This window comes from Lissotriton vulgaris, chromosome 4_1 (genome assembly GCF_964263255.1).
Source record: "Lissotriton vulgaris chromosome 4_1, aLisVul1.2, whole genome shotgun sequence".
Classification (NCBI taxonomy): Eukaryota; Metazoa; Chordata; class Amphibia; order Caudata; family Salamandridae; genus Lissotriton; species Lissotriton vulgaris.
The window spans coordinates 638,344,055-638,370,616 of NC_141691.1; the positions used below are offsets into that span (position 1 = coordinate 638,344,055).

At 46.5% G+C, this 26,562-nt stretch overlaps 1 protein-coding gene across 1 annotated transcript in view; it reads left to right on the top strand.

Moving 5' to 3' along the window:
- Positions 1-26,562, top strand: part of PKD1L1 (polycystin 1 like 1, transient receptor potential channel interacting) — a 1,739,639-nt gene that overhangs the window by 1,469,200 nt on the left and 243,877 nt on the right. The window contains exon 56 of the mRNA XM_086964902.1: positions 12,821-12,904. Coding sequence (XP_086821028.1) covers positions 12,821-12,904 — 84 coding nt within the window. The remainder of the gene's footprint in view (positions 1-12,820; positions 12,905-26,562) is intronic.

Here is a 26,562-nt window from a genome sequence, read left to right on the forward strand (position 1 = left end):
CTTTGTGGAAGAATTCCGCAAGCTCATTACATTGTTCCTGGGTTTTAGTCGAAGGGGGAGCTGTGTTCACTTTAGTACATTGTTTTACTATGTGAAAGATTTCCCTGAGCTTGGATTTGGCTTCCATGATTTTGTCCGAAAAATAGGTAGCCTGGGCCGCCCTGACCCCTTCTCTGTAGGCCTTAATTGCCTCTTTATATTGTACCTTTTTTTCCGGTAGGAAGTCTAGACGCCACGCTCTCTCTCGTTGCCTACAGAGGCGTTTTTTATCTCTTAGGGAGTCTGAGAACCAGGGTGCTGATTTGTGCAGTCTCTTTGAGGTGGATCTACGAAAAGGGAGAATCGTGTCCAGAGAGTTCGTGATCCAACCTTCATAATTTTTGTGTGCCGCATTGGGGTCTGTGCAGGGAAGTGGGCGGGTGGAATCTAGGTTGCTTGTCCAGGATTCCATGGGGAGTTTTGCCCAATTCCTCCTCGTTGTGACTTGGGGAATCGACAGGGGGGTTTTGTAGGTGAGCCAGGCGAACGGGATTAAAAAGTGGTCCGACCAGGGGAGGGGAGTGGGTTTGTCCACTACCAGCTCGGTGCAGTTGCTGAAGATCGGATCAAGTAAGTTACCCTTCTCATGGGTGGGGGCTGCGACCAGCTGGGATAATTGTAGGGCTCCTAAGTCATCGATTAGTTCCATAGCGATGTGATCTAAAGGGGAGTTGAAATGGAAACCACAGGCACTTTTGGGCACCCACTGCAGCCCTCAATGACTTGTGCAGTGATAAGTGCCCCAGGTGGAATTGATGCCCCATGAAAAATAAAACAAAAAGACAGAAAACGCGGGTCTGAATTAGAGATATCTGGATATGTTATACTAATTTGCTATCCCCTGACCTCTATGCGATTGCAGACAAGGATGAATATTGTTTTGTATATGTTAACCCTGCTTTGTGCCTAAATAAAAATCTTTAAAAAGAAAAAAAAAATTGGGACATTAAATGTTTGTTCACACAAAAAAAAAGACTGAAAAATGGATTGTGACCACCCACAGAGGCAGCTGGAAGCCGCTTGTTTGTATTCATTAATCCGCAAAGGAGACCCAGAAGAGGGAATAAAATGTGCGTACTTGGTCTTTGTGGAGCTCAAGGGGTGGCAGGAGAACCACCAACATTTCACCAATATGGGTGGAGAGTTGGTAAGGTACAGTATTCCCCCCTTAAAATGTATTTATTTAAATTCAGCCTAAGTCTCATAGGGATTTACAATTATGACCCCAGGAAAGGTGTTATTAGTTCTAAAGCACTCTGAGCTCGATCTTGGTGCTCATAATCTCAAAAATATGTGGACCTCTTTGGTGGGTCCTGACTGGAATGGCAATTGAAATCTGATAAAAGAAAATGCACTGACTGGACAATGGTTACTTAAGTAGTATCATTGCTTACCAGAAAGCTGGAGCTCCTGTCCCGCCACCTCCCTGGTGTACGCCTTTGACTGCTCTGCTGCCTGAGAGAGGCAAGTCCTACAATGGATTACTTGGTTCCCAGTAAAAAACAATTGTGGCAGTATCCCAATTTCTTACATTCAAGAAAATGCATAAATTATCCACAACTATGAAAATTGTCTCTTAACACACACAAAGTCTAAGACTGGGCCTTGGGTTTAGTATCTTTCTCGGGGTAAGGGGGTGGTGGTACCCACTCATCCACTTTTTCCGTCGATCTCCCACTTTGTCCTCTGTGCTTTCTGACTGATTTTCAAAGTCTTGTGATGCTTCAGACCACTCCCTTTCAAGATCTAAATAATCTTCATTCCATGGGTTCACTCTGGTTTCTTATGAGCCCTTTCCCCTCATTACTGGGTACTCTCTTAAACATCAACACATTTCTTGTGAGGGTTTCTTGCACCTCTGGAGCAGTGAACATTGTCCCTTTCACTCCTCTAGCTGTCCATGGTTCTGCCTGATACAGTGTCACTGTGTGAAATGTCCAGCCAGGTTTTCTGTCTCTCACCAAGTCTGCATAAACGAACTACAGCTTCATGAGTACAGCCCTTCATTTACAGCTGGTTTGGTCATTGCTAGCCTTCCTTTTCTGATTAAATGCTTCAACATTCATAGGCGATGACTGTTAGTGTGCAGGGGCAGGCGGGGGAGGCTGGAATTTACTTTCTTAGAAATCTCCCAAACAGAAATGTCATAAAAGTGCTGGAGGTGGCACAGTGGACTGTGTTGTGATAAGCACACAAGAAGTTGTGCAAAGCCTATTCCACATCGTCACATCATCATTTTTCTCATTTCCTATGCACAGAGCTTCATTCAAACACCTTATAAAACACTACTCTTCTCGGTTTGCCTGGGTCCATCAGGGAATTTTTTCTTGTATTCACAAATTACTCATATAGTTCTTAAAATCATTCCCCTGAAATGGTGGGTCATTATCCATCTGTATTTCTTAGGTTAGTCCAAAAGTTGACAAATTGATTTTTATATGTTCATAGGACATCAATGTTACTAGTTCTACCACCGGAAACTTAGAGCAGGTGTTGGTCTACACGAGGGCTTGCAGTCCGTCCGTGAATAAACAAGGCTCAGCACTCACTCTTGTTCATGGTGTCACACGACTCATCAGTGAAACCTATAGCAGGCCTTCCTGTACCACTGGTCAACTGACATAGTCAACAGTTCCACATAGCCTTCTCCATTATTCAGTCCATGCCAGGGAACCATCATTTCTCTATCAACCAACTCTTGGTCCTGATGCCCTTGATTTGCCAAGGCAACTAATTTCCCCTAAAGGGACCCAGGCACCAGAATGCGACGTTCTCTCAAAAACAACCAAGCAGAGGTTGTTCTCAATTCCGCTCGAATCTTCAATAGCAATGATAGTGTCTGTTGGCATTTTAAGTCCAGCATGCTGACGTTGACTAGAAAAACCATCCAAGCTCCGGGTGAATGGCCGTTTCCACCTTACGAAGATGCTCATCTTTGATAGTCTCTATGGTGATTTCTTCCATTGTCAAGCCATCTGGGTATGTAGCCTCACATTCTCTTCTGTGAATTCGCCACGTCTATTGTCTTGCAATTTGACCTCCCTAAGGTGCTGTGGCAAGTACTCAGCAGGGTTTTCTGTGCCTGGTCAATAATGCACAGAGACAAGGAACTTTTGCATATGTAATACCCATGTTTCTATCCTGGATATTGGGTGCTGAGATGTCTATTTAAATAGATGTCCAATCAGCTTGCAATCTGTGATCACATGAGAATTCCTCCCGAACAGTTACAGGCCAATATGAGTTCATCCCCACCTAAAGACGATGGCCTCCCATTCGATCTGTAACTATCTGGATTCTGTTTCAGTGAGGACCTTACTCGAAGATACTACATCTGCCCATATGCCTCCACTAAGTACACAGGACTAGTATACACAATTAATTCTGTGGTCTGTTGTGTATTGACTTATGTTATAGTAACATGAAGGTGAGCTTTTCTTACCACGTGAAATGCATCCTTGTGTCCTTCAATACCCACCAGGACTGGGTATTCATCTGTGCTCTCAGGTGTTCAGTTAAGGTTGCATAGTCAAAGATAAAGCACTTCCACAATAGTTTGTCATGCCCAAAAAGCCCCTCTCCTCGCTGGCTGACAGTGGGGCAGGAGCAGTTTGAAGATCTTCTAATGTCTTTATCATTACTCATGTTAGTGCCTCCTTCCAGCTCAAATAGTGACTCCCTAATGGTGGTATGGAACACCTTGATGGGGGAAGAAAAGTGGTTATTTATCTACTAGCTGAGGCCAACAGTTACCCAGTGGTTGGATACCAACTTGGAAAATCACTGGCCTTCATTAAAGTCAGCAGTGATATTGTCCAACATTCAGTGATTTGTGGTTGTGATTGATGGTGCAATTTGGCAGCCTCATATCAATGCAAATTTGGATTGCCTGCAGCTCTTTGTTTGGTTTTGACCACCAGGGAAAGAGACCTTTGGATCCAAAAACTTTCTCTATTATGTCAATTCCTTCCAGTCTCTGGAGTTCCTTCTCCAACAGTGCCTTGAGATAAAATGGTATTCTGTGGTGTTGCAAAAGGATCGGATTTCTTGTTTTGTCAATGTATGTGTAGCATTCTCATTGTATCTTTAAGGCACCCCATTCCCTTAAAGAGATGTTCAAAATCCTGCATTACACGTTCTAGGTGGCAGTCTCTTACTTGTTCTCAAATTATATGAGAGTTAAATGCTGAACCATGCTTCAGCAAATAAGATTTCTAGTATCCTAACAAGTTATGTAGGACATGTTAGCAGGGCTTTGAGTCTGTACTTTTGCTTGGAAGAACCCAGCCAGTGTGATCAGTGGTTCACTCCTATAGACACCGATGATTTACAGCCCTGTATAATGTACAAACATCTTCCTCAGTATTATCATTAGTGCATGTGCTGCCTAACTCTTAGTTGTGCTTAAAAGCAAGTTATAGTTTTTGTGATAACTATAACTATGAATCTTAGTTTTTGTTTTAAACGTTACGTTTTAACTACATTTCACCTAACTATAACTTCAATTTAACCTTTGGTTTTTGTCAGTGAATTTCTATGGTTCTTTTAATGTAAAGTAAGATGATATTATTATACCGGATTATAACATCACTTTAACTTGTTTTCTGTGAATTTCTAGTCTGTTTTTAATTACGTAAAGGAAGTACCATACCTTACTATACCGAACCTGTTGAAGACTGTGCATGGTATGCCCTGAGCCCAACACTGTGGATGGCCAACCTCACCAAGCACAGACTTCGGCCATGTGCATGGTGGAGTTGGTTGTAGGTTGTAGCAAGGCCATGCACCCAACCCCCACGGGTGCCCAGTCCTTCATGGGCACCACATCCCCTCTTGTTACCCTACCCTTATTTTCGTGCAGTAGGTTGTAGCAAGGCCATGCACCCAACCCCCCCCGGGTGCCCAGTCCTTCATGGGCACCACATCTCCTCTTGTTACCCTACCCCTATTTTTGTGCAATGCCTCCGGGCCTCCACAATTTTTATTTTTTTCAGAACCACAATTTTGTGGTAATTCAATACACTTTCACAGGGTCGTGTTGGGCAACGCAGTGCTGCTGAGGTACCACAGCAATGCAAAAAGAAAATATTCTTTTATTTGACCAGGGGGTCCCTCTGGGAAACCCCCACAATGCCTAGTGATGTCAGAGTAACCCACTCTGCCTCCTTATTCCTTAATTTTTTGTTTTGCTATGACATGGGACCGAGTCTGGTGGCAGCAACATTTCTTTGTTGTGGTCAGACAATCAGATCACATGGTTTGCCGTCGCGGTACTCCATAATACTTCTGCTGTGGTACCATGTCGCTATATACACATACATTTTGAGCCATCGTTTCTCAAAAACTACTGAACGTATTTACACCCTGTCGGAGGGAAGGGCGGAAACAGAAGCGAGGAGGCCGTATAGGTTGAATATTGCAGGGATTTTTATTGAGGGTGTGCAATCTCTTGATAATAGTCAGGATGTCAATTTAAAGTAAAAAAACAAAAACAGCCTTTTAGTATAACATGGAATGTTCTACGGCGTTCGCTTCCAGAAGTCCTCTTTCAGTTGGTTGTCTGGCGATTCATGCAGCTCTTGACATTCTCTTTAGTATGGTTTCTCCCGTTGTATCAAAATCACTCAAACAAGAAAAGAAAACAGCGGTCACTGACCATATCCTGCATACCTATTTTAGCTAGTCCGTCACCACACCACGTGCGAGGTTGGGTTGTCACATGTGAGGTAGAGGAAATTAAAACGTGAGGGAGGGTTTTGAAATATGTGCACGGGAAACAAAAGTCAAGAGTAGGCGCTATCGGTCTTCAGGCAAATATGGGTTTTTAAGACTCTACTACCCACAAGGTTTAGCCAGACGTAGGAGGGGGCATAGGAAGATTTCAGGGACTTCAGGGCTAATACGGCAAAGCAAGAATAAGAGATAGTACATTTCCCCAGATTGCCCCACTCCACTCCTGTGATGTTCCTGCTGCACCCGTTACGTACCGCTGTTTGCCACAAATCTCCTGAGTCGTTGCGGCTCGTGCGTGTTCTCCTGGCTCCACCACTCCTCGGTCCAGATATAGGGACCCTCCAGATCGTCAGATGGAGCCTCCTCGGCGGCCACTCGGTGTGGAGTGGTGTCTTTGGTTCCGTCACCTCCTCCCTCCGTGGGCTTCCTTTCAGCGGGCGCGCTGTTCGCCTCATCTTCTGGCTTTTTCTGCTGTTCTCGACCTCTCTGGCTGCTCTCCCATTGGTCGGGTAGCTGAGTTCCGCTGCTTCCGGGAGAAACGTCTCCCGGGTTAAGTCCTGCGTACTGTGGGGCGGGGAAAAGACTCCACTATCGGGCCGTCTGATGTATGGGCCTCATCGCCCTTGTCATAAGGAGTCCAGCTGGATATACTGACATTGGGTTGTTTTCCCCCGTGGTCCTGATTTCCCTCACACACCCAATCACAAAAAACACACTTTAAGGAAAAAATCTAGCTTTCGGCCACATTTGGTGTGATTCGGTTAAGCCGTTTTGGCTTTATCACTGTTCACTTATCCTACTAAAATAGCATTGGGAAAACTTGTTTAGGGACCCTCCCCCCCTCATTCTCACTGCCTTGATTAACAGATCACCATGGAACTTTCCAGGAAGGACCTGAGCTAGCTAAACCTTTTTTGTGAAAAGTTTCAAGAAGATTCATAAAACGGCACTCATAATATTAGCAAAGCAAACAAATATATTTCCTATGGAAACCTGGTCCCAATTATAACTATATAGTGGCGATATATATGTATATAATCTAACACTCGAAAGTCAGCTTGTCAGAAATTAGCATTAGTATAATGATTTTCCTGATCCATCTTCCTTCCTCTACATTCTGTTTTATCATTGGTTCTTTGACTGGAAGTGCACAAGAAGACTTCTGCCTTATAGATGTTCTTGCTATAATGACAAAAAGGCACGTTGTAGCTTTGTCAAAATGAAATCCATGCCTTCGTCTGGATAGCCTTATGGTCTCTGTTTTCTACTGCTGTTTTGGCTCTTCATTGCTACACCCCAGCATTCTTAATTATGTATCCGCATCAGTGGCATTATTACTATTAGACACATCACAGGAAAGAAACATTTAGGTCTGGGCTCCTTGAGCTTTGAACATGTTCATAGTAGAAAGACGAGATTGAAAGGTTTGTTTACAAACATTGAATATCAGCATATTTGTGAATCCACATTACAGTGGTCAGGAAATTAATGAAATCATGGCTGGATTATGGAAACTATAGCAACAACAGAAAACACAAAAAAAAGTGATGGATTTAGGCCATATGTAGACCTCGGTCACTATCCAGATGGGATGATCGATGTGTGGACAGTCATTCTGACATCTAGGTAAGCAGGGCATACAAACTGCAATTACTTGTTCGCGTGGGTTAGAGGGAAAAGTTGCTCTAACTGATCAGCCGGATTGTGTTTGTGATTGAATAGAGTTGGGTTGTGATCCTGCTCAAGTTCGTTTGTAAGATAAGAACCAGTCCTAGATTTGGACTTCCTCACTGCCTTTGGCAAAGAGGAGGACTTGATCTTTGCAGGGTAAACACCTTGTTTAATGTACACATAGTGCCTCGTTGTGTGTGTGCAGTGAGTACGAGGTGCCTTGTCCACAGTTACGCTGTTGTGGAAGACCAAACAGAGTAGCGCCTTATTTTTGAAATCAGAATACTTTCACAGATGATTGCATCCTATAAATCAAATAATGATATTATTAATAATATCAATATATATTTTGTTAAAACCGTCTGTTACTTCTACGAAGAATCACAGTCCATTCGGAGTAAATCTTCACCACAGACAACAAACACCTGTGCAGCCTGCTGTCATGCTCAACATCACCATGCGCATCATCCATATATCTACCCCAAAGTCATCTATATCCCATGACTGGAACTCACGGCCCCAGAGATCATAGCTTTCCCCTCCGTCTGTGAGAGCAAAGCGACTTTAAAGGGCCACCTGTGTGATCGAAATCAAAGGTTAACTACGGATGGATAATACATCATACTTGGAATAGAATGCTACATGTAATGTGTGCATGTTTTTTTTGTTCTCCATCCATTACAAACAGTATCATTGCATAATGCCTGAATCGACGTAACCGCTTTCTCTTGTTCATAGTTTCTGCATATTAATCTATGTACCAACCTTATGTTTGACATATCTGTTAGAAATGTCACATCGCTCATGTAATCAAATGAATGAATAAAATGAAATGAATACTGGAAAATCATCTGACAAATTAAACTGTGTCCAAATCCTTAACATTCATCGTTATTACATAAATCGAAGTAACAATAGAAACATGATCATTCTGGTCTTCGCTGTGTTTTATCCTTCACTATCAAAAGACATTCCTTACTATCTAGAGTTTTCAGCCAGTGTGTACAAGCGAGCATAGAACAAGGACTGCTGCTAAAGTGGAAGTAATTGTGCATATTCAGTGATATCATATTCAAACCACAAATACTTCCCCATGTCAAGTAAAAATGGATTGTTGCTGTAATCACAAGATGTCATCTTAAAGATACACTTGCAAGGATGATTTTGGAGTGACTAGAAAATGTTGTTCCCTGTTAAAAGTGATTTGGAACCTAGCCTGACCCACTCTAGAAAATTTATTATATAAAACAGAAAAAAACATATGAACGCCGCTGTAATTCTTTATTTGCTTGTTGGCTACTTTGATTGCTTTTCTTGGTACTCATGCTACGTTACCCCAACTTCCATTTGTCCAATGTTACTTAAGAAAATGAAGACATTCAAGCAGGGTCATAGACTACAAACATTACCCATGTTACCTCTAAAGCCAGAAAACACATTGGTGGCTGCCTAATCACTTTATACTCTGCTGCACGGTTATTCTCCACTTAACATTCTACATAAGAGAGTACACTGAATGATACATTTTGTAAACAATATTGTGATTTACACTAGAAATTATATGGGCATGATTTACAAAAGAAATATTGAACAAGGGCAGGGGATATCCTTGACTGCATTTGCTCTAACCTAGAAACACTTAATGTAAAACGGCCCCTGATACAAACATGGACAGACCATAATTTCATCCCTTTTGAACTTCTAGTTAAGGGCTGCCCAGTAGGCAAGAGTACAGTAAAGCCGATAGCGCCGCCACAGGGGAAACCCTGTTGGAAGAACATCATAGGACACTCTGACTTTATGAAAAAAGCCCCAGAAAAGAGGCCTTCCCTGACAGGAGATCCGATCGGAGACAAACAGTTGTTTGGGGATTGGTTAAGCGAGCTTAGCATGGAGATAGGGCCTACTGCCCCCAGGAAAGCCCCCAGAACTGAAGAACGGAATAAGAAGACATCCGCACCTTGGTTCTCATTGAGCTTAAAAGAAAAGCAAGGGGAAGTGAGGGTTCTAGAGCGAAGATGGCGCCAAAATTATGGGAGGAATGATCTGAATACGTATAAAGCCGCACAGCGACAGTATCATACCCTGATAAAAACCACGAAAACCGATTATTACATGGAAGCCATTAACAATAATAATAACAAACAAAAATACATTTTTAAGATAGTAAATACTTTTATGAACCCCAAAAACATGCAGAAAGAAATCCCCCCCTCCCAAAGGCTCTGCAATAACATAGCTGATTTCTTTGAAGAAAAAATCCATACCCATATCAAAGATTCCCCCCCCCCCCCCTGTTACTGAATGAAAAAGGGGTTTTTAGGACAGGGACAGTTTTCGCCAGCATGAATATGTTCTCTCCGATTAACCTAGAGGAAACACGGAAAACCATTTTGTCCATCAAATCAGGCTTCCCGTTTGACCCCTGCCCGCCCCTGGTTCTACAGTCCATGGTGGACATTGTCAACCCAATCATTAACGACATAATTAATTCCTCACTTGACCAGGCCTCAATTCCGGTAGAATGGAAATTAGCGGCGGTAAAACCCTTACAAAAAAAGCAGCTAGCAGACCCTCTTTCAAATCTACGACCTATCGCTGCTTCCAACTCTCTGTAAATTAACAGAGAAAATTGTAAACAAACAGTTAACCACCTTCCTGGACGAAAACAACGCCTGCACCCAAATCAGGCAGGTTTTAGGGCCCAACATTCCACAGAGTCAGCCCTTCTTTTTACCACGGAAACATTGCGAGCCGCACTGGACCAGGAAAAGAAGGCCTTCCTGGTGCTATTGGACCTGTCCGCGGCTTTTGATACGGTCTTGCATACCATCCTTGTAGACCGTCTAGCCGTGGCTGGTATAGCAGGAAATGTATTGGGCTGGATCAAAATCTTCCTGGCAAATAGGCGGCAAGTGATCACATTAGGCCATTTCAGTGAAGAGGAAAAACATCTTACCTCAGGGGTACCGCAGGGCTCCTGCTTGAGCCCTACGCTTTTTAATGTATATATGGCCCCCTTGATTGCACTGATATCATCCTTCAAGATCAACACCATCTCGTATGCGGATGATACGCAGCTCATCCTGGTGCTGGATGACGTCAAAACAGAGGCTGAAGAAAACCTAAAAAGCTGCCTCACAGCCACCTTTGAATGCATGAGAAATAACCATCTGAGGTGCAACTAAGGGAAAACTGAAAATCTGCCCTATGGCCAACACAATCTTTTTAGCCCCAAACAATGGTGGCCCGAAGATGCCACCGTTTCCCCAAATACTATTAACACCTTCAATGCTAAAGGTATTTTCCTCCTGTGCTGATTGATGGAATATCTCATTGTTCATGACGAGCTCAGCTCGTCATCAGCACAGCTCAACCGTGCCTCATGACGAGCTGAGCTCGTCATGAGCATCGAAGGGGTTAAGGCAGCTAGAAATCTAGGGATCAAGTTAGATGCCACTTTATCCTTCAAACAACAGGCCCTTGCCGTGGTGGGAACCTGTTTTAGCATCATAAAGGGCCTGAGGAAAATTTTCGATCTATTACCACTCTCAGCTCGAAAAATGGTGGTGGTAGCACTTATAACAACTCGGCTAGACTATTGTAACAGCCTATATGCAGGGACCAATAGGGCGGTTGTACATAAGCTGCAGATGGTCCAGCATGCAGCAGCCAGATTGGTGTTGAGATGGCATAGGGGAACATCGTATAAAGTAAAGGAGGCCCCCTTATCTTGTTAATCTGGGACAGGGGAGTAATAATAAGGAACAAGAAGAGTCCCCTTGGCTAACCATAAAGATGGTTATTGTTAATCTGGTAGTGCCCCCAACCTGTTTTTGAGAATACCAATCTCACAATGGATCAAAACCTCACAATTTACAGAGACATCCAACTCAATATATACCCACACAGTAAAGCAATTAATACATATCGCATAGAATTACTCAATATTAATGAAATTTAGACAAGACAGGCAGAGGGGGTTATCAAAAATACATATGTGCGTTTATTCAAAAGAGAAATATTCTTACATTAATTAAAAAAAAAATCAGTTGATTAAAACCATATAAAGCCAAAACATATACACAAAAAAGACAATTTCGGGTAAAACCCCTGTTCTTGTGAACATTTTAACCAAAATTGTCTTTTTTGTGTATATGTTTTGACTTTATATGGTTTTAATCAACTGAAATTTTTTTTAAATTAATGTAAGAATATTTCTTTTTTTAATAAACGCACATATGTATTTTTGATAACACCTCTGCCTGTCTTGTCTAAATTTCATTAATAATGAGTAATTCTATGTGATATGTATTAATTGCTTTACTGTGTGGGTATATATAGAGTTGGATGTCTCTGTAAATTGTGAGGTTTTGATCCATTGTGAGATTGGTATTCTCAAAAACAGGTTGGGGGCACTACCAGATTAACAATAACCATCTTTATGGTTAGCCAAGGGGACCATTCTTGTTCCTTATTATAGGGGAACATCGGCCACAGCGGCAATGGACGCCCTCCACTGGCTATCGATCCACAAGAGGGTGCTGTTCAAAGTCCTACTGATCACGTTTAGGGCCTATCACCTAAGGGGGCACATTTACCTTCAGAGGATGTTTGAGCGCTATCTGCCCTCACGCAATCTGAGATCCTCAAACGCTAATCTGCTTACCACCCCCACCTTCAGGCTAAAAACCAGGGGAGGAAAGGCACTGGCGGTCTTGGGCTCAAAGGCCTGGAACAAACTACCCCTGCCTATTTGCCAAATTACCGCTGAATCAGTCTTTAGGAAGTCGCTAAAAACCTGGGTCTATAGCCTGCCAGACACACTATGCAAAGGTCTAATCTGAAATGATAGGTCCTCCCTGATGAACAGTTGATCCAGCGCCGTTTCCTTCTGCCTGGCTTTCTCTCAGCGCCAAGATGCTCCGTGGAGTGATAGATGCGCTATATAAAAACCACTTTACATTACATTACAAGGGGGTGGAGACGCATCCCTTGGCACCAGAGAGGTGTAAGGCCTTTGCTTAGCCTCCACTCTGCTCTCATTCCCCCAGCCACTGGCAATTCAGATATCCCTCTTGGCATGATATTGCATAACTACAATAGGGGTGCTATTTTGATATAAATTCTAAGGTAAATGTATTAATTATTAGAAAGCTACAAGAAATAAGCATAAAAGTATACCCATCGCATCATGAAGTACATTATTTGGTTAAAGATGTGCAAGGGGATTAAACCTTCATTTAGTCTCAATAGGCAATGATAGACCAGCCTTTTTATTTCTTTACTCCTTCATAAGTTTGCAACTATTGACTGCCAATCATGATCTTTTTGATATTGCTTTTGCCTTTTTACATTTTCGAATATTTTTTCGCAGGCAGGTCCTGTTGGAGGAAAATGCTCTCTCATCGGTTCTCCTATTATGAGACAACTAAGGGTTTTTGAAAACGCCTCATGTGTGGTAAGAAGCTACAACACAAGTGGAACTGTTTAATCTTTGAAAGTATTATTGGTGCTTATCTCGCATGTTAGGTGATGTGGCATATTTTCAGACACGTTGGGCTACAGCCATGATAGTGAGTTGACAATGGGTATTGTTCTCTAAAGCTCTGCTCTCTCCTGCTCTTTCTGCTGAGAAACCAAATGTTCAGAGTACTGATGAGTTACCGGTCATCTTCCACACCAGAAGCCTTCGGATGCCTCCACCGCGACAAACATTGTAAGAGTTCACAACTTTTTTAGGATAATGGCAAGGTAGTAGTAAATGAAAAAGAGTTGTTCTGTATATTGTAGAGTGTATTGAGTCCACTCTTTCCAAAATGCAAACCCACAGCCAAACACCTCAAAGAGATTCCAACAAGCATTGGCATAGCCACTAGGTTTCGCCTTTGGGACCTTATAAGTATTTAGTTATGCAGCACAATATCCTATGTGCACAAAACTACTGTTGCATGGCTAAACACTTATAAGGCCCCAAATGCTAGACCTATTAGCTATGCCAATGCTTGTTAAACTTGTTAACACTTGTTTTTCTCACGTGTGTAGGTCCCGGCTGGAACCCATGTGAGTATCCCTTTCTTATCCTTTGCACGGTTACCTCACCCTCTACACAAGCCGGTCCATTACCATTCAGGTACTATACAAACAAAACCTTAGTTCCACCACATAATCCCAGTTGCTTAAAATGAGCCACATACTGACATTATCCCTCATCTTCTCATAGGTGTCCCTACGATCATAGGTCCTGAATAGACCCTACACTGCACACAGGGTCGAAACGCCGTCGACAAGTTGCAGAAACGAACCATTGTTCACCAGCACTGATCACTGTATCTAGCGCTGTATACTGTACATATATATGTAAATGGTCATTTATATGAAGCATTGGAAACCTTGTATATATTTCACATATATGTCACTAATTTTCTAGGTTCCGTTTTTCACTGGGACACCTTTCACTCAGAACTATATGTTCAAATATATTACTTTGTAACAGTATTTCATTTTAAGGATTACATAAATATTTTTGATTCAAAAATAAATCAGAGGTTTATTTGCTTCCTTCTCTCTCCAATATCACTATAACCCAATATATTGCCATTGTGCTCATATACATTGAGATTACTTCATTAAGTGTCCACAGGAGCCTGTGTCTTTTGATAATTAGTAACATAAGAGGCAGCAATTTCATGCCTGTAGACAATGAAGTCGGGCACTCTCATAAGATATCCTCGGTGGGAGCCCGCTGGAAGGGACTACAAATCATTAGAAATTATGGGCATGTCTGTGACCTCTGACCTCCACAAGCTCTACATTTTCAATACCTGGGATATGGGCAGAGAGGCCGCGGATTACCGTGATCAGGGCCAAATATAGGACTGGATCTTTTCTATTTTTTTATCCTGAGAAGACTGTTTTCAAAGCTGCCAGTGTTGCTGCCTTTTAAAACATCAAGATTGGATGCAGATGTCACACATGACATGGGATTGCTTATCAGCAGTGAGTTAATTACACTCTTTAGATTAAGAGCGGCCCTGGCGAGCCTCGCATACAGGAAGGGGAGTGGCCACGTGAAGACAGAGGGAGAGCAGGAGGTGAGCCTGCGAGTGGTGCGTGCACTTGGGAGAGCAGTCTCCTCATTTTCAAGCACTGCTCTTGTGCTTGTGGTGCGCCAGTGCTCGCTCGCGTAAGGTGGATGCCGCCACAAGCACAAGTGTGTGCTTGAAAATGAGCAGAGCGACGGCTAAAGGCCCTCCTATGCAGTGCATGCGCGCTGCTTAGCCAATACCTAAAAAAAACTATGAATCTGAAAGAGACACGTTAGTGATAGATTCCTTACCTTAGAATATCCCCAGGCGTCAGACTGGATCCGGAAATTTTAGCGTAGCAAAATCCCTGCGCGTCGGTAGGCGTCGTCCGCGGCTCCGCGTCCGTCGTCGGCGTCGTTAGCGCCGGAATGACGTCGTCGGAGTACTTAGCCGCCGCCCATGCGCGCTGACTTCAGTTCTTCTTTTTTCTGCGCCAGCTAGCGCAGATCCGGAAAAGCTCTACCCCTAGTCATTTTTTGACTGTACTTTTTGATCTTTTTGATCATTTCTTTCCTCGAGTCTTCGACTCTATCGGTGGAGGTAGGGATGCCCGGGTTCAAGCCCTGTTCGAAGTGCGACCGACTGATGTCGGTTACGGACCCCCCATCGCCCGTGCCTGAAGTGCTTAGGCCTCGACCACGACGACCGCTCCTGCTCCGACTGCCGGGCCCTGACGTCTAAGGCTAGGCGAGAGCGGTCTCGCAAGCGACTGGAGCTCCGGCAGTCGGCCCCGCGCCGTTCCAGGTCCCGGTCCTGGTCCCACGGGAGGTCGAGGAACCGGTCGCGGGGTCGGAGTCATCGCAGCTCCGGGAGTGGACACCGGTCGTCTGGATCCAAGTCCTCAGGTAAGAGGCATGAGAGGTCGGAGAGGCGTCATCGTTCCTCCGACTCACCCCGACGCTCGCACGATGCAGCCGGGGGGTTCGGGCGACACCGCCCACGCAGCTCCAAGGGAGTCGCAAGCGTCGCTGCCTGTCCCACACCTTCGGGTCCCTGGGCACGGCGCGATGCCGGAGGAGATCGAGCGGTATCTCATGGCCATGAGGTCCCTCCCTCCTCAGCCGGGTTCCATGGCGCCTCCGGGCCCAACGATCCCGGCCGGAGGCCCTAGCGGGTCGGGGGCTTCGCCAAATTACCGCTGAATCAGTCTTTAGGAAGTCGCTAAAAACCTGGGTCTATAGCCTGCCAGACACACTATGCAAAGGTCTAATCTGATGAACAGTTGATCCAGCGCCGTTTCCTTCTGCCTGGCTTTCTCTCAGCGCCAAGATGCTCCGTGGAGTGATAGATGCGCTATATAAAAACCACTTTACATTACATTACATTACATTACAAGGAGGTGGAGACGCATCCCTTGGCACCAGAGAGGTGTAAGGCCTTTGCTTAGCCTCCACTCTGCTCTCATTCCCCCAGCCACTGGCAATTCAGATATCCCTCTTGGCATGATATTGCATAACTACAATAGGGGTGCTATTTTGATATAAATTCTAAGGTAAATGTATTAATTATTAGATCAACTGTTCATCAGAACATAAAAGTATACCCATTGCATCATGAAGTACATTATTTGGTTAAAGATGTGCAAGGGGATTAAACCTTCATTTAGTCTCAATAGGCAATGATAGACCAGCCTTTTTATTTCTTTACTCCTTCATAAATTTGCAACTATTGACTGCCAATCATGATCTTTTTGATGATCGTTGGGCCTCCGGGCCCAACGATCCCGGCCGGAGGCCCTAGCGGGTCGGGGGCTTCACCAAATTACCGCTGAATCAGTCTTTAGGAAGTCGCTAAAAACCTGGGTCTATAGCCTGCCAGACACACTATGCAAAGGTCTAATCTGAAATGATAGGTCCTCCCTGATGAACAGTTGATCCAGCGCAGTTTCCTTCTGCCTGGCTTTCTCTCAGCGCCAAGATGCTCCGTGGAGTGATGGATGCGCTATATAAAAACCACTTTACATTACATTACATTACATTACAAGGGGGTGGAGACGCATCCCTTGGCACCAGAGAGGTGTAAGGCCTTTGCTTAGCCTCCACTCTGCTCTCATTCCCCCAGCCACTGGCAATTCAGATATCCCTCTTGGCATGATATTGCATAACTACAATAGGGGTGCTATTTTGATATAAATTCTAAGGTAAATGTATTAATTATTAGAAAGCTACAAGAAATAAGCATAAAAGTATACCCACCGCATCATGAAGTACATTATTTGGTTAAAGATGTGCTAAAGATGCGCCGCAGGACCTCACCGGATCCGGTTCCGGATCCGGGTCGTCGCCGGTCGACCTCACGACCTCACCAGCGCCGGCCCCACGGGTGTCGCCCCCGGCGCCCACTGTGGACGCCGCCCCCAACGTTCTCCTTGGTCCGACTCTGGTGCCGGAACGGCGCCGCTTCCGACGGCCTTTGGAGATTTTTATTTCCACGAGGAGGCCTCGTCTGTTAATCCTGTTTTACAGGAGACGGGTGACGAGGGAGATTGGGAGGGGTCTGAGGACCCTCTGGCACTGGAGTGCCAGTCTCAGCAGGACTGAACATATGAGCTTGGGGAGGCCAGTGGTATTGACACTTCGCCAGACACTGGATTTGTCTCCCCTCCGACCGTGGCTTCAAAGGAGGGGTCTACTTATACTGTAGTGTTGATGAGGGCGGACAAGGCCTTAAACCTTGAGCTCCCCGTCGCGGCCGTGAGGACTAACCTCCTCACTGAGGTTCTCAAACTGCTGTCAAGCTCCAGCGAGCCTCTGCTGCCATTCAATGAGGCCTTGTGTGACGTTCTTGTGGGCACATGGTCCAAGCCCGCCACAGGTCCGCCTGTGGATAGGAATGTGGCCAGACGCTACCCCCCAGCCCTGGGCGACCCTTGCTTTTTGTCCACCCATCCCACCCCGAGAGCCTGGTTATTCAGGCCTCCACCTCCCAGACCGCATTCCCGTCGGCTCCCCCCGATCGGGAATCCAAGATATATAAACAGTTTGGGAAGAAAGTGTTCTCGTCCCTAAGCTTAGGGCTGCGGTCTGTCAATACCGCCTGTCTCTTGGGTCGCTATACCCACACTCTGTGAGACGCGGTAGCGGATGTGCTGCCACAATGTCCGGAGGAGGTCCGGGCAAAACTCGCCCAAACCCTGGTGGAGTGCCGAGATGCAGCGCGATATTCCATCCGGTGTGGGCTGGATACCACGGACTCACTGGGCAGGGCAATGGCAACGACAGTGGCGGTTCAACGCCACGCCTGGTTGAGATCCGCCAACTTTTCGGCCGATGTCCAGTCAACACTTCTGGACATGCTGTTTGATGGCCGTCGCCTCTTCGGCGACAAGGCAGACCATGCACTTGAGCGTTTTAAGGACTCCAGGGCTATGGCCAAGTCCTTGTGCCTCTCGGCCACACACCAGCAAACGGGTGCCTTTCGCTCCTTTCGTGGCCACGGAAGGAGCACCCCCACACGTGCTGCCAGCCACGCGCCGCAGAATGTTCAACAGCGCGGTGGCGGCCGTGGAAACCGCCGTGGCGGGGGTCGGGGTCAGCGGCGAGGCCAGTACACACCTCCCTCCGCAGCACCTGCCTCTCAACCTTCCTAGTCCGAGTTTTCAGGCCCATGTGACGCCAGTAGGTGGCAGGGTTCGCCATCACCTCTCCCACTGGCGCACTGTCACGTCAGACAGGTGGGTGCTGCAGATCGTCCGAAGGGGCTACTCCCTCCCCTTCGAGGCTACCCCTCCAGCCATCCCACCGCAAATCCACCGCGTGTTGGGGGATCACTTGCAACTTCTGCAAGAGGAAGTCACGGCCCTCTTGGCCAAGGGGGCCATCGAGCGCGTTCCTTGGCCAGAAGTAGGGTGTGGTTGTTACTCCCACTACTTTCTGGTACCCAAGAAGGGCAAAGGGGGCCTACGCCCTACCTTGGACCTACGGAACGTCAACGGCTTCCTCCGGAAGGAGAAGTTAAAGATGCTGACTTTGGCTCAGGTCTTAGCTGCCCTGGACCCTGGAGACTGGCTGGTAGCGTTGGACTTGCAGGACGCTTATTTTCACATCCCCGTCCTGCCGGCCCACCGGCATTACCTGCGGTTCACGGTAGGCCATGAGCACTTTCAGTTTACCGTGCTCCCCTTCGGCCTTACCAGCGCCCCACGGGTGTTCACGAAGGTGATGGCGGTGGTCGCAGCTCATCTGCGCAGGTTAGGGGTTTCAGTCTTCCCCTACCTCGACGACTGGTTGTTGAAGGCGGGCTCGCCCCAGACAGTTGTCAGCCACCTCCAGACTACGGCCGACCTCTTGCACTTGCTGGGGTTCCCCATCAACGTGCCGAAGTCGCACCTGTGTCCCTCTCAGAAGCTCCTCTTCATCGGAGCAGTTTCGGGTTTATCCACCCGAGTAGCGGGTTCGGGATATTCGGACTCTGATTCCGATCTTTCAGCCCTTATCCCGAGGCTCGGTCAGGTTGACGCTGCGGCTTCTGGGGCTGATGGCCTCCTGCATCCTTCTGGTGCATCACGCCCAGTGGCGGATGCGGGCTCTGCAGTAGGATCTGAAGTTTCAGTGGGCCCAGCATCAGGGCAACTTGTCCGATCATGTCTTGATCTCGGAGGGCACTGCAAAACAACTGCAGTGGTGGCTCACGGACTGCGATTGGGTCAGTGGCAGATCCCTCTCCCTACCCCACCCGGAGAACGTGGTTGTGACGGACGCGTCCCTTCAGGGCTGGGGAGGCCACATGGGAGAGGCGGAGATCCGAGGCCTCTGGTCTCCGACGGAGTCCCGGCTCCACATCAACCTTCTGGAGCTACGGGTGATAATAATAATAATAATAATATGAAATTTGTAACGCGCTCAGCTTACCCGGGGGCATCCCGGCGCAACAGACCAGAAGGAGAGACTCAATTAATCACTCCTGAGGAAACAGATAGGTCTTAAGAAGTTTCCTAAATAGTAGGATCTTGGGCTCTGAGCGAATCTTGAGGGGCAAAGAGTTCCAAAGAGTCGCCACCTGTACAGAGAAACGCCTGCCCCCAGAACGAGCTCTCCTTACTCTCGCTGACTGCAGAAGATGTTTTTGGTCCGAGCGCAAAAGGCGTGGGGGCTTATAAGGACGGGCCATGTTAGAAAGGATGGGGGGGCCTTTGCCATGCAGAATTTTATGGGCCGTGCATAGCGCTTTGAATTTCACCCGCTCCTTCACGGGGAGCCAGTGGAGCGTTTTGAGGGCCGGGGCGGCAGACTGTCTTCTGGGAACATCCATAAGGACTCTCGCAGCTGCGTTTTGCACCTGTTGGAGGGTTTTAAAGGTCGCTTCGGGAGCACCAAGAAACAGCGCATTCCCATAGTCGAGCCTCGATAGGATTAAACCACGTATCAAAAGCTTCCTTGCTGGATCAGGAAGCAGTGGTAACACCTTTCGGGCTGACCTCAGCAGACCAAAGCAAACCCCCGCGGTCTTCCTGGCGTGGGTCCTGAAGGACAGATCTTCCTCCAGCCATACTCCCAAGGACTTGATCTCCTTCTTGGGAGATGGTGGATCACCAAGAGACCGGGGCCAGCAGCTAGCAATAATGGAGGGACTGGAATTACCCAGGAGCATCAGCTCGGTTTTTCCTCCATTAAGCTTTAGGGCAGAGTTGGACATCCATTGGTAGACATTGGCAAGGCAGTCGTGTAACACCTCAGGTTGTTCCGCCAACTGAGTGAGGCCCACCACCAGCTGAGTATCATCAGCGTAGCTGATGATCTTCACCCCAGAGGGGGCGACCACTCTTTCAAGTGGAGTCATATATATATTAAATAGGGTAGGGCTCAGCGATGAGCCCTGCGGGACTCCACATTGAAGAGGGAATAGGGCAGACTGCTCTGCTCCTTCCCAGACTTGGTAGAAACAGTTGGAGATAAAAGATCCCAACCATTTCAGGGCCGTCCCTGAGACGCCTACCTCTGACAGCTGTTGGAGGAGCACCTGATGACTCACGGTATCAAAGGCAGCACTCAGGTCCAGGAGGATCACTGCCACTGACCCTCCTGTATCTAGAGTGCTCCTTGCTTCCTCCACTACTGCCAGCAAGTCTCTGTCTGTTCCCTGGCCGGGGCGGAAACCAGTCTGGGAGTCTCCCAGCAGGTGGTTGGACTCTAGATGATAAGAGAGTTGACGGTTAACCAGCTTCTCTGCAACTTTTGAGAACCCAGGCAGAAGTGAAATTGGCCTGAAGTTGGTCAAGTTGGATGGATCCAATCCTGGTTTTTTTAATAAGGCTTTTACCACTGCCTTTTTCCATCTCTGGGGCACTGTGCCATGAGAGAGTGAGAGATTCATGAGGTCGGTCAGTGGAGTGGACAAAGTGTTAGCCACAAGCTTAAGGTATTTTATGGGCACTGGGTCACTCGGAGATCCACTCTTCATCTCTAGTAAGACTTTTATAACCTCCTCTTCCGAGAAGGGGCCAAAGGAGGCTAGCTCAATCGGGCATCTTGTTGGACTAGCAACCGGCTCAGGAATTTGAGGGATAGCGGGCAAGGAGGATAATATTTTCTCTATTTTAGAGTGGAAGAAACTAGCCAGTTCCTCACATTTTTCTTTCGGATTATCATGCACAACTGGCGGGACCGGGGCTTTCAGAAGTTCCTTAAAAATTTTGAACGATTCTCCTGAGGAATTACTTGCTCTCTCAATCCTATCGCTAGAAGTTCTTTTTAGCATCCTTCAGTGCACTTTTATATTTCCTCATCTTTCTTTTATAGTTGGCTCGGCTTTCTTCCGTCTGCTCTCTCCTCCAGTGATCGGGTGATCCGACTTACACTGAAGGCATTCCTCCCCTCTGTCCGGGGGAGTGTAGTGCAGGTGTTCACGGACAACACCACCGCCATGTGGTACTGCAACAAACAGGGCGGGGTGGGGTGGTGGACCCTGTGCCAGGAGGCTCTGCGCCTCTGGCAGTGGCTGGAACATCAGGGCGTGACCCTGGTGGTTCAACACCTGGCAGGCTCTCTGAATGACAGGGCGGACGAACTCAGCCGTCGGTGCATGACGGATCACGAATGGCGTCTGAACTCGAACGTGGCACAAGGCCTCTTTCAGCAATGGATGGGGGCCTTGGTTAGATCTATTCGCCACAGAAGAGAATGCACAATGTCATCAGTTCTGTGAGTTGGAATTTCCAAGGCGGCACTCGCTCGGAGATGCTTTTCGTCGCGAGTGGTGTTGCGGTCTGTTGTACGCCTTTCCGCCTATACCACTTCTGCCCAGAGTGCTGAAGAAGATCAGGCGCGACCGGGCCCAGGTTATTCTGGTGGCTCCGGACTGGGCACGAAGATACTGGTATTCCGAGCTACTCAGCATGTCAGTAGATCTCCCGATTCGTCTGCGTCTTCTGGAGGGCCTTCTGTCGCAGCAGCAGGGGACGGTCCTCCACCCGAACCTGTCCAGTCTCCACCTACAAGCTTGGAGATTGAGCGGCGGCAGTTGAGGCCATTTGACTTGCCTCCCGAAGTCTGTGATATCATTCTGGCAGCCAGGCATCCCTCCACAAAGTCGGTATACGCCTGCAGGTGGAACAGATTTGTGGCATGGTACACAGCAAAGGCTGTGGATCCTCTCTCTGCCCCTCTGTCTGAGGTTCTTCTCTTCCTTCTTTCTCTTGCCCAGCAGGGCTCTGCTCTGGGCACTCTCAAGGGCTACCTTTCTGCCCTTTCCGCCTTCTTACGGCTACCTGATCAGCCTTCTTTGCTCAAGTCCCCCATTGTCAACAGATTCTTAAAGGGCATCACACACATGTTCCCTCCTGTTCCCTTCGTGATGCCCCAGTGGGACTTGAATCTTGTTCTTACTTACCTAATGTGTGCTCCCTTTGAGCCGCTCCATAACTGTCCTCTCCGTCTTCTTACTTTGAAGACTGCTTTCCTGGTGGCCATCACCTCTGCCAGGAGAGTGAGTGAGCTCCAGGCTCTTTCTTCTACACCTCCTTTCCTCTCTGTCAATCCGGACAAAGTTGTGTTGCGCACGAGACCCTCTTTCCTGCCCAAGGTTGTCACGGCCTTCCTCATCGGGCAGTCTATGACTTGCCCACCTTCTTTCCGCCTCCGCATCCCTCAAAAGAGGAAGAGAGGCTCCACCGTCTGGACCCAAAACGTGCACTCTCCTACTATCTGGATCGCACATGCCAGTTCCGGGTGGATGACCAACTCTTGTTGGTTACGTGGGCGCTAAGAAGGGAAAGGCGGTGCACAAGAGGACCATCTCGCGGTGGATCATCTTGTGTATCCAGGCATGTTACTCCATGGCCAAAAAGGAGACCCCTGCTGGATTGCGGGCTCATTCTACCAGGGCCACGGCGACTACAACTGCCTTGGGCCGAGGAGTGCCCTTGCAGGACATTTGCCAGGCAGCTACGTGGGCCTCGCTGCACACGTTTGCTAGACACTACTGCCTGGACAGCCAAGTCCGGAGGGATGGCTTCTTTGGCCGTTCCGTCCTCCAGGACTTTCTGGTGTGACTATTGGTTCGCAGACCCACCACCGGGGTTGGTATTGCTGGGGTATCTATTCTAAGATAAGGAATCTATCACTAACGTGTCTCTTTCAGATGCACAAGTTACTACTTGTGTAACGATATATCTGTAAGAGACATTAGTTACTGATATATTCCTTACCGACCCACCCATCCTCCCCGTTCTGTGAAACGCTATCTAGGGTTAAGGTCATCCCCTTTCAGGGCCCTAGTTTCAAGGCACCAGTGTTGGTTTTATCATGGCTCTGCGTATCTGGCGCGGAAAAGCTGTGTATCAGAACTGATGTCAGCGCGCATGGGCGGCGTGTAAGTACTCCGAAGAAGTCATTCCGACGCTAACGACGCCGACGACGGACGCGGAGCCGCGGACGACGCCTACCGACGCGCAGGGGTATTGCTACGCAAAGATTTCCGGATCCAGTCTGACGCCTCAGTATATTCTAAGGTAAGGAATCTATCACTAACTAATGTCTCTTACAGATATATCGTTACACAAGTAGTAACTTGTGCTGCAGGCAGAATTCCAGCTACAGGGATTGTTTTGTACATACGTAAGAGGTGGAGAGTAAGAACTAGGAAACAGTCCAGTTATTTTATAAAGTAATGACTGAAGTTGCCAACTCCAACTGGTCACACTAACAGCCCAATTGCCTAGCCAGGAATCCCTGAGGAGTTCCTGCTAAGATTCCAGAAAAGAACAGCAGTGCAGGCAGAATGCAAAGCAGGGGCCCATTCGTGTAAGGAAGCAGAAGCCAGAGTAAACCTGAAGCTTAAGATGAAATACGACCCTTTGTGGGAAATAATGAAGAAGAGGCTTCCAGCAATGTCATTGCCTTGGTGAGGCAAAGGATACAATAAATACTTGGACAAAAATGTAATAATACCTGAAAATGTATAATATGAAATATAAGTATCTGAGAATTCACCAAGTGCAGTCCACGTAGAATCCATTGCTGACATGATGTGACATGACCCAGGAACCCAAGATCAGCTGACAATAAGTATTGCCCTCAGAAACAAGCATTGGTGAAGCCAGTAGGTCTCGCCTATGCAAGAGTTATTGACTTTGCCCATGTGTTTTAGCCATGCTGTACCCAGCACGGCTGCTGTTTAGCATGGTTAAAAGTTAGTGTCGTACTGGAGAGTCACATGTGGCGTCCTAGAGTGGAGTTCATGAAAAAAATAAAGGTCACAGAGACGGTTTAGTTACGCTCAAATTATACATGTACAAAAGCATATGAATTCAGCAGTTATAGTTACCTGAGCTTACTAAAACTTCCACCCTGCAATACACTGCTTATGACCTCTCATATTACATCACTCATGACATCGTCAGCAACATCGCAGATGACATCTCAAATGACATCTTAAATTACATCACTGATGGCATCTCAAAAGACATCATCCAGTCATTGTGAGTGTTTTCTAAAGGTTTATAAGTGTTAAACATATATACTAAGGTACTACAAAAGTTAAATTGGTATACTTTGTGTACTACTAATGAGCGATACTATTTCTAACATATATTCTATGAGTGTGTGTATCCATGTTTGTGTGTGTGGGAGTAGCTGTATGAGTGGCTGCATTGGTGAATAAATGTGTGTGAGAGTAGCTGTATGGGTGAGTGAGTGACTGTATAGGTGAGTCAGTGGCTGTGTGAGTGTGTGAATGACTGCATGGGTAGGCCAGTGTGTGTATAAGTGGTTGTATGGGTCTGTGAGTGAGTGTGCGAGTGGCTATATGGGTGAGTGAGCAAGCATGTGACTGCTTATATGGATGTGTTTATGGGTATGTTTGTGTTTGTAAGAGTGGTTGTATGGGTGAATGAGTGGGTGTGTGAATAGCTGTATGGGTGAATAAGTGGGTGTGTAAGTAGCTGTATGGGCAAATGATTGGCTGTGTTAGTAGGTGTATGGGTGTGGGAGTGGCCAGATGGATGAGTGGATGCATGAGTTGCTCTATTGATGAGTGAGTGGTTGAATGGGTGTGTGAGTGTTTCTGTGGATGGTGTCATGAGTGCTGGCACAGTAATCTCACTGACTCACGAGTGATGTAATATGTGAGGTCATAAGCAGTGCATTGGGGGGCATAAATTATAATTCGCTCAGGTAACTAGAACTGCTACATTTCTATTGTTTTGTACACATGAAATCGGACCCTAATTATAATGTCCCTGCAACCCTTGTTTTTTCAATGAATTTCAAAGGTTTTAATATTCTATTTTCAAAGTATTATGTCCTTGTAATGTTTCGTTTTTTGAGGTATTTTCTAGGGTTTATCTTTAGTACTAACTGTAATACCGTTTTTTTAATCTGCTTCCCTTATTTTTCAATAAATATACTTTATATATGTTTTAAAGGGAAAAAATCAGACATGGACTTAAGGTAAAATACATAATGCTTTTCTAAATGTAATTGAACAAGTTTTTCTTTTTAACAATTATTTGGTACAACAGTACCTCTGCTTGTACGAAAACATTAACAAGAATACTCTGGTTAATAAATCTGATTATGTGATCAAAATGAATCTGCACATTGTGATTTGTGGATTTGATGAAAATTTGAAAAATTATTTTAAATATATACAGCCCTCTGTTTTCATTAATGACATCAATGTGAGCATATTTATAAGCATTTACATGGCACCCTATATCTGTTTTTCAATAAAGTTACTAGTTTTAGTGTCGCAGATTCGCAACTGTATGGAATGGAATTTCAAATATGTTTGATGACACACCCAAACCTTGCCTTTGGATTGGACACATTAGGACCCCACCCATGTATATGTAAAACTACACCCAAAACCAGTTATTTCTCCAGTGAACTCTGATAAAAGAGGTTTCAGAAGCTATGACGTTCTGTTTTTTGTTCACTTTTGTGAATCATTTGATAGAATGGCTGAAGATTCATCTTCTGTCCAAGATGAACATCCAAAACCTGTTTTGGATGAAGAGCAAGATAGGCCACCTCCAAGAAGATTAAGTGATGTCTGGAAGCATTTTGCAATAACTCCAAAGGAAAATAAATTTACTGCTAAATATGTCCAGTGCAGTATTTGCGGGCAGCAGTTATCCAGGGGCTCTGCACAGTAGTATTCACATGGAACAAGTTCAATGTGGAAACAGTTAAAACAATTCATGAAAAGATCTACAAGCGGATAATGTGGAAGTAGGTGCAACAGGACTTTACAGCACCCTTAGGAGAACCATCATCAGCTGCAGTCATTACTATGCCAGCTGCTTGCAAGGATTAAGGAGGAGCCGGGAGCCGAGCGGACATGGATCGCCTCGGCTCCCGGTTCACGAGCTGCACGAACCCGGCTCTGGGCTGCTCTGGCCCTTCTTCTGATCCCCCCCTTTTTACTCACATGTAGCGGAGCAATTGGGGCATTTGCTGGGCAGCGGCAGTCGCTCCTGGCTTGACGGACGGGTCCGGTCTCCCGAGGAGAAGGAGGAGAGGTGCGGTGGCGCTCAAAATGGCGGGCGGCATCTCGCCGTGGACTCCGCTGTCTGCGGCCGCCGCTGGGAGGT